The sequence below is a fragment of the Uloborus diversus genome, chromosome 9, assembly GCF_026930045.1.
Source record: "Uloborus diversus isolate 005 chromosome 9, Udiv.v.3.1, whole genome shotgun sequence".
NCBI classification, from domain to species: Eukaryota; Metazoa; Arthropoda; class Arachnida; order Araneae; family Uloboridae; genus Uloborus; species Uloborus diversus.
Window position 1 is genome coordinate 25,265,134 of NC_072739.1, and position 13,484 is coordinate 25,278,617.

Below are 13,484 nucleotides of genomic sequence, written 5' to 3' on the forward strand. Positions count from 1 at the left end.
TAGTAGCCTTTCTTTGAACCTTTCCAACAAAGAAATGTCTTTCTTAAGATAAGAAGACCAAAACTGAACAGCTTACTCCAAATGAGATCTTATCAAACTAAATAATACATTTTAAATATAAATGATATTAATTTTAAGTATAAATAAAATGGTGATTAATTTCTATCTAAAATTTCAAAACTCAAGAGGAGAAAGAAAAAGTGTAGCAAAATATTCGCAGTTCCAACGAACTGTAGGGGATGCTGCAGCCACTGTCTAATGGCCGATGAAAAAGGTAAAACAAATGCACTCTGTAATGTATAGATTCTAAGTTTAGTCAATGACAGAAAGTTTTGTTCGTATGTATGATTTTTTTTGTTCTTTTGAAAAGATTTTTAAAAGTCTTTTGATTATTCTGACCCATGTAGAAAGAGATGAGAAATCAAAAAGTATTACGAAAGTAAGAAATTAATGCAAAACACACAGTCAGTTGTTCTGAAGTAGCGATTTTCACGATGTTGAATACGATATTCATAAATTCTTGGTTCACTTCGAACATTTTCATTTTGTACTGTTTTTTTCTTTACATCAGTATTTATTATGTCCAGTTTCATGACATTTCCAGCATTTGCTGACATTTTTGTCACATAGTGCACATACCTGACCGTAAGACTGTCAAAAGTAACATTTAATACTAGATAATTTATTTCTATGGCTATATGATTGAATATCAAAAGAGGAAGATGATATTTCATTCTTTTATTTAGCTGGCGCAAATTGTTTTATTTATGTAATTGAGTTATTTCTTTGAATCGGTTTATTTTAATTCTTGCTGTTTCATATGTTTCCATTTCTCAACTAAATTATAAAAATCTGTCATGCTATGCTGTGTGAATCATCTAGAAAAAGCTCACAGATATAGTGGCAGTTCTGTTTTAAATCATCATGCATTTAAGTCATTCCTCATGGAAATGATTTAACTGATAAGCGAAATCTTCTCAAGACACATTATTCTTTCACACAATACTAAAACCTTAACCCTATAAACAGATTTTTTGCGAAACTCTTCCACTGATAATGACAGCTTTTGCAGAGCAATAAAGTAAAGTTGGCGCGATATTTTAGCGATAAAAATTCCAAGCTTTTATTTTTTGTTGTTCAATTCTTTATGTTCTTTCTGGATTTTTCAATCCGTTCTGCGATAAATAATTTCAAGAACATTTACTTGCATTCTATCCATTTCAGTTATATGCTGTAGTAACAACGTTATTTAAATCAAGAATGCAGAGTTAGGTTAAGAGAGGAAAAGCGGTAATTTTTCAGCATGGCTCTAGTGTCCAGTCAATGTTATTAAGTCCGCTTTTTTTCATCGAAATGAAAAACTAATATTTATCCAAATTCAATTTAAAGATAAATAGAAATAGATAAATAAAATATGTACTCATAGTTTTTTAGCAGATATTTTTGATGTTACGCTGTTGCAGATGACAATTCCAATGATGAATTACGTAAAAAAAAAAAAAAATTACACATAACAAACTGCTTGTTTTGCCCAAAATGGAACATGTGGAACACAATGTTTTACCTTTTTTGGCACTTTTGTAAATCACCACAAGATAGCGTATTCTAGCTCTGGAGTTTCCAATTCTATTTGCTTCACCTAAGTGAACTAAATACTGCTGGCATTTTCATTAATGCTATATAATTTTTTTGAAAAGAGTTTTGAAGTTTAAGTCTTCGTTTTGCGCTTTTTTTTTAATAATGCTGGCTGTTCAAGTTCAACAAAGATAGATTTTATTATCTGGTTCTGTTTTCATTACAATTGATTTTGAGAAATATTTTGTTGTTTTCTCATACGTTTTATGTCTTTCTCACAGGAATTGGTTGATTGCCATGAAAAACTGAAAATTCAAGCAAAAGAGCTTAAAGATGCATTAGGCCAAAGAAAGCTTGCAATGGCTGAGTATGCAGAAGTCAGTGATAAGTAAGATTAAAAATCCATGTAAATATCATCATACAATTCATCCACTTTCTCATACATTAAACAACACACTAGTTTAAAGTGGAGCCAAGTCTGAAGCAGAAATTCCTGCTTCTCTTGTTCATGCAGTAGAACCCCGATAATTTGGATTAATTGGGATCTGTCCCAATCCAGGATATCGAAAATCTGGATTATCGGGAGAATGAAAAAAATAATAAAATAAAACATTCTTACTGAAAATCACCTAAAAAGGAAACACATAGAATTACAAATAAACAGTAAACGTGTTTACTTTGTTATTATAAAGTCTGTAATCTTCTAGTGTGACAGTTCAATTTTTTTCCCTATCGAGAAAAAAAAATTATTCAAAAGTTGCATTGCCAAGAAAAGGGAACTAAATCAACGACATAACACGGTCTTGCCCGTGAGAGGGTTAAATAAATTGATGTTATGGAAATTTGACGATCACTCCTCAAATTAAAAAAAAATTGATCGATCCAAATTGTACGGAGATCTGAACTAACGGGGTCCAAATTTGTGGGGTTCTACTGTATTTGTCATCAATCAAATTTTCGGAGATCAATGAATCATATTCATAACAAACAAACTAATTTTATTGTTCTACACAGTGATACGTTTTACTGGATGGGCAGCTACTTTTCCCTTTCTCCCGAATAGCGGTTAAGAAATATTCCATAAAATGTTATCCCGCTATTCGGTCAGGATTTTTTCATCCTCACTAGATGACGGCCAAAAATCTTATGACCTCAGGCGCTCTCTAGCATATGCGCAGTAGGCAATTGCGGAAAATCCCATTACGCAATCATGGAAATCTCAATTATAAATCGAAGCAGTGATACTCATCTGAACAAAAATACCAACTCTTGAAAAGTTGCGTCAAAGGGAGGTGGGAATAAAAAATGAAAAAAAGAACTTGTGCTGTACCAAAACTTGCAGCTAAATCATTAGGAAAAAAAATTAATTGAGAAAATAAAAAACTTGAACACTTAGTTAATAGCATAAGGAAGTTGCCTGGAAGCAGCATAATTTTTGAAATAATTGTTAATATTATGCTACATTGGAGAATATTTTGTTATAACGAGAGGGGATATAAAATGAAGTAGAATTGGAGCAAATACAAAAATCTATAGTTCTGTTTTGAATCTAAGTAAATTTTTAAAAAGTTGTTTGAAAATTTGTGTGTCTAGTTTTGGTTATGCTCCACATTTTTTGTTACATTTTTCATAAAGACTATTTGCAACTTTTTTTTAACCATTGATGTTTGTGTATTTATTTACATTTTCATTCGGACTGTGCACTTGGGCCAAGTGAGCATCACATTGTCCCAATAAATCGTAGTTGCTTATGGTAAATTAGTTGGCCAAATTATAGTAACTTGATTACCTTAGGTTTTCAACTGCTTTTTTTACAATTTATAGTAACTTGGGTACCTTAGTTTAGTGCAAGAGTTTGATATACTTTTTTTTGTATATCTATTAAGATTTATCTTTTTAAGATAAATATTTTTAAGATATATCTTTTAAAAGATATAATAATCTTTTTCTGTTAATAAACACCAAATATAGCTGAGGAAGAAATATTCTACAAAATTCACTTCAATTGCAAACTTTTCAAGCCTGTCTTATGGGTATTTTAGATTAGGATATGTGATGCTATTAATAAATAAAATACAATACAATGTAGTGTATTGTACTTGTATTTGTATTACTATTAATAAATAAAATGACACAATACCTAATGTGTTTAATCCACTTTATTTTTAAAATGAGAAAAAATAGTTTTATTTACCACATTTTTGTGGCATCATGAAGTCCAAAGGAAAAATGTCAAGAAACATTTTCCAAGCATTGTATTGTATTCATAAAATTTTAGCTCCAGTAAGAAAGAAAGAGTGATAAAAAGAAATGCTACTGAAAAAAATTTTTAGAAAAAATCCTTACTGATTACTTTTACTCACCTTCTAATTGTTTCAAAACTGGCTTGTGACTTCTAAATATTACCACTTCCACACAAAATCACACCAAGTTACTCTCAAAATTAAGTGTTATTTCATTGTTTCATGATTCATCGCATGGAAAAACATTCATTCACTTTTATTCAGAAGTTTGATTTAATTTAGTTGAGTAAAAAAATCCACTTCTAGAGGTTAAATGAAGTGATGCTTCGGTCAAAAACTACTTTTTGAGCAAGTTTTCCCTTTCCATTAGATTATCCGATCTCAGGGCACAAAAGCAGAAATTGTCTCGGCAGGTACGAGACAAGGAAGAAGAGCTTGAAACTGCTATGCAGAAAATTGATATTTTACGGCAAGATCTCAGAAAAGCAGAAAAATTTCGAAGAGAAGTAAGTTTTTTTAAATCGTGTAATTTGTAGAAGGCCTAACCAACCTTTGAAGTAAGGGGCTGTCCATAAATGATGTCACACTTTTTTTTTCAACAAATTTTGGGCAAGGTGAAATGTGTCAAAAAGTCTCATATCACCTTGCTCCCCCCCCCCTTCTTGTCATATGTCATGCTGTTTTCCCTTTAGGTTTTGACCCTGCTTCTTTTTACCTCCCCTCCCCCTTGTCATAGAGCTGCACCCCCTCCCCCTCAGCATGCAACATCATTTTTGGACGACTCCCCCCCCCCCCCACGAGAGAAAGCTCAGTTTCATTTCTTGGCTCATTTTTTATGCAGTTTGAAGCTCGGGTCGAAGAGGCTCAGTCGGAAGCTACCAAAGAACGGAGGTTACGGGAAAGAACGGAAGAATATGCTCATCATTTGGAAGATGAAATGGAAGCCTTGAAGCAAAGGCATATTGGCAGAGCACCTAGTCCTGTTCATTTAGAAGCTCTGCAAGAAGTAAATAGGTAACTACATCATATTTTTTTATTGTTTTAAATGTTATTTATTCTTATTTACATTTTGTAACATCTCTCACAAATTGAGTTAGTTTTTTTTTATTTTTAGAAGTGACCTTTTGATATGAAACAATTGAATTTGTTAGAACAATATGCTAAACAAATTTGTTTGATTGATTTGATTTGCAGGAACAAGTTTAAAGTAGGGAGAAAACATTTTATCCATTCAAATAATTCCAGGGATATTTTCCCCAGCAGCTTTCTTTGCTAATAATGTTTTGTGGAAGAACTTTCTTTCAGGATGATAACTCAGTACTACATTCTGTAAGACAAAGTTTTACATCAAGTAAAAAGGAAAACATTAATCATTGTATAGAAACAATCGACAAGAAAAACAACATTTTTACAAGAAATATTGCATACACATGTTTTTAAGTTTACAGTAATACCTTCATGTATGCATTAAGTTAAGTTTTATACAGTGTTGTAGTTGGAAAAAAGTTTGGGAGAATCCTCCTTTATTTTATGTTTTTTGCTATGGTTGGCATATTTTTGTATGGCCAAAAAAGGCCAGTTTAGATAACTTACATAGCTTTCATTTAAAAAGCAGACATTTAATTTTTTTTAATGAAAAAAGGCAGTTTGAAGTCAATTTACATTAAATTTACATTATAATATCAGTAACAAGCTAAAAGCAAATAAATTTGGGGAGTGGTGTTTCTTCTCAACTACAGCACCGGCTTTATTTTTTAAATAAAAAGGCACATTTATGCGGAACATAAAAAAAGTTTTTTTTTGTTTTTGTTTTTAGTTAAGCTAATTTTTTTATTACAAATCAATTTTAAATTTGTTCGATCAGAATTTTCCTAAAAATATTGCTTCCTTCAGAAAAAATCTAGATGACATTAGTGTACAAAATATTTCTGCATTATGAACAAGCCTTTCTCCTATAGAAAAAAACCTTTTTTTTTTACTACAGATTTTTCTCTACAGACATTTTCTCTCACTGAAAGATTTCTCTGGACCTCAAAAGCATGTATACTTATTTTTTCTTTCAAATTTAGCACTGAAAACAGGACAAGGGGTCATTGTTTTAAGCTATTTAAATCTCAGGCTAACATGGATATTAGGAAAAATTATTATTTTAGCAGGGTAGTGGAACCCTGGAACAGCTTACCGGAAAAGGTGGTAATGAGCAAGGGAGTATTTGGTTTTAAGAGGGCCAGTGATCTTCACTGGGGATTGTAAATTGACTAGGACCAGTCTATTTACATACCCTAGCTGGGCCCAGAGCCTGTTGCTGCTTGTCACTTTTGTATTTGAATTTGTATATTCTTAAATACCTTATTACTCTGCTTTTCACAAATTTCAGTTATTGAAAATAATGCTTCTTTAGTTGAACTAAATTTAGAGTTCAGAAAAATTTCAAAAAAAAAAAAAAATGTATTGAAAATTTTGAAGAATATAAGAATGCAAAGGAATGTTTATTTATTTGTTTCTTTTAATTTTTTTTATATCCAAATGTTCAATTTTTTAAATGTTAATGAAAATTTCGGGGAAAACATTTCAAGAAATAAAAGTGCTAAAAAATAAATATAATGTAGAATTAGAACAGAATATAAATACAAATTATTGAACCATATAGTGGAGACTTAGGACGAATACTTTTATTTTGTTAAGTTGGTATGAATCTGGGAAAGTATTTCTCACCTGAAACTTTTTTTTACTTAGAACTTAAGTATTTTATTTTTCCTGACAGGTTGAAAGTTGAACTAGAAAGAATGGAATTGCAGAAAAATGAAGCATTAACAGAACAGCAATCAAGGCATCATATAGACTTGACAGGTCTGCATGAGCAGCTTCAAGAGGCTGATATAACTATTGAAGCAATGGAAAGAGAAGTAATGCTGCTGCTTATTGTTATTTTTTCTTTTCTTATTTATTACTAATGCAATTCAAATTCATACTAAAAGAAGATTTTTACTGCAGACTAATTATACCAATAATATGAACCTATCAAGAAAGTTCTAAATGAACCAAGTTCTTAAACATATAAAAAATTAACTTATTGACTAAAATGGATCATGCTACTATAATTTTTTCAACTTTGCTTGTCTCAAATTTGGCACATATTCCTAAAGAAATTATAAATTATAGAGAACCTGAAAATAGAAACAAGGAAATTCGGAGAGATATGATAAGGCATTTTAAAATCAAATAGACACACACAGAAACATAACTAGAGTCAATTTCAAGGTGGAAAAATACTCCATAACAGTTTTTAGGAGAGTGAAATTTATTTCGTAGCAGTGAAATATGCGAATAAGTGTAGGACATAACTGATCAATTCCGTGGAAAAACTTAACTTTCTCACGTTGAAATGAAATATGGTAAGGAAAAAAAAGATGTGTATAGTTTGGATTTTGCAATTTTGTTTGAATTTTTGTATTTAAAGGAAATAATACAGTGAAACCTCCCTTAACGGACACTCCCGAATAACGGACACCTCTAATTAACGGACATTTTTGCAAGTCCCAGTCCCTCAATATAGCCCATTCCATGTAATTCACTCTGAATAACGGACACTCCGAATAACGGACAGTTATATCACAAAAAATTTCCCTTGCGATCGTAGCACTTCCGGATTTTTTTTTCTTTTCAAAGTTTTTCATCCTCCACAACTGATATTCCCCCCCCCCCCCCCGTCATTTCCTTATCACTGTTTCTTGGTACGGCTAGTTTTGAGAGTATTGAAGCAGATAAGTAAAAACTGATGTCAGTCTAATAATTAACGTATGTTTTTCTTAAGATTTTAATGAATTTTGTACACAATAACTATTCAACAGTTAAGATAAAAAAGAGGAAACTGGGCGCTTTTTCTAAATGGGTCTCTCGGGAGATGCAATTGAGCTGACCGGCGCCGGTAGTAGTCGGCTTTACGGGGCCGTAATTTCGTTGGGTTGTTTAATTTTTAAACATGAAAAATATTTGCCCATATTCAAAGTCATATTGCCAACTGTCAATCATGTAATAGTGATACTCGAGATAAAATAAATGAACCATATTAAGTATGTGTGGGGGGGAGGGGAGTTGCTCCGCCGAATCGCCGCCATTGGTAATGGGATATTCATACCCTGAGATGAATTGAGAGGCAAGCGATCCTGCTTTTCATGCGCAGCAATCGTAGCTTTGCAGTTGCAAACTTTCCTAAAGGCGTGTTGATTTAGTTGATTTTTTTGTGTGACAATATTATTTGAATTTTAAAATGGCAACTAAAAGAAAGAAACTGACATTGAAAGAAAAAATTAATGTTTTGGATTTTGTAATGTTTTAACTGATTATTTTAATTGATTAAATGCTTTTTAAGACAAGTGTGTGCTGTTAGTATACCTTTATTAAGAAAAAACAGATTTATTACATTTGAAGTAAAATGTAGTAAACCTTTCGCAATTGTTTCGATTGTGTTCTACAAAGGGAACAACAGCCCATTTTGAAAAAGGTAAATTAAGTAGTTCCTCCTAATAGCGGACACCTCCCAATAACGGACAAAACTTCTGGTCCCTTGACTGTCCGCTATTCGGAGGTTTCACTGTATTAACATGTTTAAATGTTATGTTTTAAAATTTCCAGTTGCATTTTTGCACTTTTTTCTTTGATGCTACTTAACATTCAAAGCATGAAACCACATTTGCTAATTTGTGCTTAATAGGCACTCTTTACAGGGTTGCCAACTTCTCCTCATCTTGCGGAGTTGCTCCGCAAAAATAGTGAAAGTCTGCAAGGAAGTCATTTTGCTCTGCATTTCCTGACTGAGCGTTTTCTAGTGATCGAGATCTTCCCTTCAGAATGTTTTGCCATTCTACTGCTTAGAAGCTTAGACATTAATACCTTTTCATAAACCTTTATTTTCAGTCCTTATATTTAATGCGTTGCTGAACACTGTCAGGCCCATTCAAAAATCCAGTTTAATCCGAGTTAATTTAAGCCAACACCATTCACCAAATTTAGTTTTAATGCTTACCAGGCTTACCCAAAGACATAGATTTCAATAAAAGTAAATTTATTTTAAATATACTTTGCTATTTTATTATAACTGTCACATAAATATGAGAAATTATAAATGCTTATACTCAAAGCATGACAGTGTTTAAAGCTGTTTTATTATTTTAAAAATAATTATTTGTACGCTTGTGATTAAATTGATTACCGAAACTCAAAACAATCAAAGATAAGTGGTTTTAGTTGGTTTTTCTTGATTTTTGTACCAAATACGGAGCTGCTCCACAAAATTTCAAAATGCTCCTCAAAATCACCACAGATGCTCTTCAAATTGTTTCTCCAAGATTGGCAGCCCTGTATTTAGTATTGATTGTTTTGTTTTTTTTCCCACAAAGCTGTTTATTCATTTCATATTTATTCATTTCATTAAAACACATACTTGACTCAATTTTTGAGGGCTTATTTCCCATTTTTAATGCAATAAATATATCATGTTTTTCAAAGCTATTGGAGGGTACAAACTGTTTCCTTCTGTTCCACACTCAAGAGATAGGCCCAAAAAAAAGGTTAAGTGTGAAACCATGGAAATAGTAATAATTTACTTATCTTTTGTTGCAAAGTGTATCAATTTTCAAAGATTTTTAGCTAGCATTTTATCAAAAATCTCCTTGTGACGAATAGTGTAAAAACTCATCATTTTTGGGGTATTAAGTACCTATATTTATTTTTCAGATCATTTCTCTGAAAGAAAAGATTGAATTAGCTCGTTCAGAAAGGTAGGTGTGCTTTTCGAGTTTTGCAGTAATAATTTATTTCTATTTTTGTAGAATTCATTAATTTAAATAATTGTGTTTTGAAATTTTAAACAGCACTATGGAGAGTAATGAAATCCTGTCTGAGCTGAAAAGAGTTCACGAGAAAGAAAAAGACCTTTTGCAAGAAGAAAATAGGAAACTTGGGCAAGAAATTGATAGGGTAAATTTTATTCAAATATTTCAAAGATTATTCCATCATTTAAGTTATGTTTTATAAACTGTTGTACTTATTAAATATTTTCTGAAAAATCCATTGAAATTATTTAACTGTATGTGAGATATGTCTCTTCCAAATTTATTTCCTTTGAAATTGTTTTGCTGCTGACGTCAAAGTAATGGGAATTGAAGAAAATAAAGAATAAGTAAAACAGCTGCAAGAGAATTTAGATCATGTTACTAAGTGGGCAGATAAGTGGGGCATTGGGGTCACATTTGTATTTGTATCTCAAAAAAGTTGACACTTTCAAAATCCTTTTTTTTACATCCATAAAATGCAGGAAAAAGATTGTTTTTTTTTCATTTGCAATTTGCAGGGCCAATGGGCAATTACCTATTTTCTGGTTTCTGATTTAAACCCAAAGATTGGCATACGTTGTGTATATTGATCTAAATGTTTTATTTCTGCATATTCAATTTTAAATTGAGATGTAATGAAGTTTTATTGATACCCATTATCGAATCCGTTTTTTTTTACTTAAGTTCTAGCCGTTTTGATTGTTACAGAACTTTCTCATTATAACTGTGAAAAATATTGCATACCCATGCCAATGTATTTATGCTTTGAAAAGTTTACCCCAGACCCGAAAATTGCCCTTAGACCCCCCCTTAATGATAATGACCCCTCCAGAACCAAAAGCTGGATCTGACTTTGTGTGCATTTTTCATACCAAGCCTTTTTCAACCGAGTGCATTTGCTTGCAAATTAGTTGCATACTTAATCCCTAAAGTAGAAATATCAGGATTTTTGTTGTTTTTTTATGCTATTTCAATAAAATGCTTTTGTTTTGATAAGCCAGTTAATTATTCAGGCTTTTTCTAAAATCAGTGTATATGATCTCATTATAGTTAAGAAACGACTTTCACATTTGAAAATGAGTTTTCTACTGCTAAATATTAAAGTATGGCAGATTTTATGTAGTATGAAATGGAGTCCAAAGTTTTTGGACAGTTAAAAATATTCTCTGACCTTGTACAAATATTATTATACAGTATAACTTCAATTTAACGATTTTCTCAATTTAATGATATATTTCACTGGTCCGGATTTAACTGCTTTGAATATATATTCTCCTCGATTTAGCGATATCCCTGATTAAATGATAACTTTTCCAGTCCCTTTATGATTGTTAAATTGAGGTTGTACTGTATTTGTTTCTTATGCAAAAGTGTTAAACAACAGAACATGAAATGAAAATGCATGAAATTGTTTTACATATGAAAAGTAAAAAGTCAATATAATGAGTGTTACTTTTTTTTAAACTTTGAAATAACAATTTTAAGATATGTAAATTTAAAAGCAGATGCACATTGTGCACTGTGAAAGAAAAACTGAGGATTTTAATTTATTTATTGTTTATTTACTTTTCTATTATTATTGAGGTGTTAATATACATCTTCCTTTTTTTTTTTTTTTGAAAGCATCTTGCAGCATATGAATAAATGCATTTAGTTGCATGATGTAGTAAAAATGCTTTACTGAGAATTTTATCCAATTTCTTTTAGCTTTCCCAAGTGGTAAATAGGCAGCTAGATGACAAGCTAAGAATTGATGATGATGTAAATAATTTGAAAGATAAAAAAGATTCCATAGCTCAATGGGAATCCCAAGTTTCAGAGATAATTCAATGGTATGCTCGAATTAAATTATATTGTTTAACTATGTTGTTAATTATATTTGTTTGCTGGTTTATAGGAAGTAAAGCAACAACCTTTAAGACAATTTTAAAATCAACTTTTAAATAATTTATGTAAGAAAAATCTTTTACCAATTTTTATATTCTTCCATGACAGTTCTAATGATATCAATGTCTGATAAATTTATATGATAAACATAAAAGGTTTTAAAACTTTTTAAGGGTTAGTGATGAAAAAGATGCTCGAAGTTATCTTCAAGCTCTCGCAACAAAAATGACGGAAGAACTAGAAAGTATGAAAAATAGTGGGCTTACACCTGCAACTGCTGTAAGTTTCAGTTTTGAACATTTTTCTTGTTTCAAATCTTTTTTATTTGAATTTTTGATGCTTAAAATTAATTTATTATGTTTTTTTTTTTTTTTTTTTAGTTTATTAGAGATGGGTTTTAGTACATGAATTCTTTATAAGAATTATTGGTTTCAGTGAAATTTAATTACTTAACTTGTTATTAGAATTGTTAACTAAAAATGAATGTTCTAATTTTATCTACTTCGACTTGAATATTTTCAGGAAAAGAACTGGCGGAATAGGCGGTCTCAGAAACTAGAAAAAATGGAGCTTCTCAATCTACAATCTAGTCTAAATAGTGAAATTCAAGCAAAACAAGCAATTGCAGATGAGCTTAGCAAAGTTAGAGCTGAAATCGTGGCTGTTCAGAAGTATGACTCTTGTTTTGTTTTTCAAAATTATTGCTAAGCCTTTGATTTAGTTTACAAGCAGCGATAGAATAAACCACATTAAAATATTAATACTTCTATTAGTTATTAAGTTTTGTAATAAGGTGAGTATATGTGTGCCACAAAATTTGTAAAGCTTGCTAAGAGCCATAAAATGTTAATCCCCCCCCCTACTTCACTATGTACAGCTTGTGTGATCCTAATTGTTTTAATGTCAGAATTGTTTAGGAGATATTAATAAAAAAAGTTCACCTTTGTACTAGAGTTTTGTTAGAAAGTGTCTTTTTAATCATGTGTGGATTAAAAATTCATCAAAATTTTAAGCGCTTAGCTTTCTGGTATCGAGAAGTTAACATAAGTACGGTTTAAAAAAAAAATCCATAAAATGTTTTACTAAATATGTTTTACTATATTTATCATGTTTCCCAAGCTTTTGACACATATTTTTGCTATGTTTTCCATCAATTTTAAATTGAATTACGATTTTTTATTTGATTTTCTTTCTTAGAGAGTTGAAAGAAACAAAGCAAAAAGTTGATAGACTTAAGAGCGAATCAAACAAGAAGGAGACCCTCATAAGAGAGTTGCAGCAAAAGTTGGACTCAGCCGGTGATAACTGTAAGAGTTTGGCAATTTATTTATTTATTTATTTTTTTGCCTTCAATTTTTTTTAAAGCTTTTCTTTTTCAACACTAGAGTGCATGCATGTGTTTTTTTTTTTTTTTTTTGGAAAACATTAATGGATATGTGATGCTCTGAGCCCCCCATTAAATGAAATGTCTTGCACCAACGATACAAACATTTATTTGCTTATCTATATATATTAGAGGTGCGAGATCAAAGGCAAAATATCAATGTTTCAAAACATCGATGTTAGAAATTAAAACATCGATTGTATTGATACGTCGAACCAAAAAACATCGATGTTTTAAAACATCGATCTTTTTATCAATGTATAACAAATAACATACATTTTTGAATATACTACACTAGTTTAAGCAATGCAAAAGAATACGTACCCAAAAAATACATGAACATAATTTAATAAGAATAATTTCGCAACATCTTGGTATTATAGTAACAGAAAAATTGATAATAAGACAAGCACTGATTAATACAAACTAGTTATAGTAATTATGAAATATTTTCAAACTAAATGAAACTAAAAGTAAATTTACATCAGAAAAGAATCTAAGAAAAAATGTATCATAGCACTTACCATCAGTTGAATGGTGATAAAAAGTTGTGCTAATTAT

The 13,484-nt window shown here is 30.7% G+C and overlaps 1 protein-coding gene across 1 annotated transcript in view; it reads left to right on the top strand.

Annotated features, from left to right (window-relative positions):
* Positions 1-13,484, top strand: part of LOC129229812 (serine/threonine-protein kinase MRCK alpha-like) — a 140,396-nt gene that overhangs the window by 93,461 nt on the left and 33,451 nt on the right. The window contains exons 8-17 of the mRNA XM_054864187.1: positions 1,857-1,963; positions 4,189-4,324; positions 4,660-4,832; positions 6,583-6,724; positions 9,555-9,598; positions 9,692-9,797; positions 11,360-11,484; positions 11,713-11,818; positions 12,062-12,210; positions 12,737-12,846. Of these exons, the coding sequence (XP_054720162.1) occupies positions 1,857-1,963; positions 4,189-4,324; positions 4,660-4,832; positions 6,583-6,724; positions 9,555-9,598; positions 9,692-9,797; positions 11,360-11,484; positions 11,713-11,818; positions 12,062-12,210; positions 12,737-12,846 (1,198 nt within the window). The remainder of the gene's footprint in view (positions 1-1,856; positions 1,964-4,188; positions 4,325-4,659; positions 4,833-6,582; positions 6,725-9,554; positions 9,599-9,691; positions 9,798-11,359; positions 11,485-11,712; positions 11,819-12,061; positions 12,211-12,736; positions 12,847-13,484) is intronic.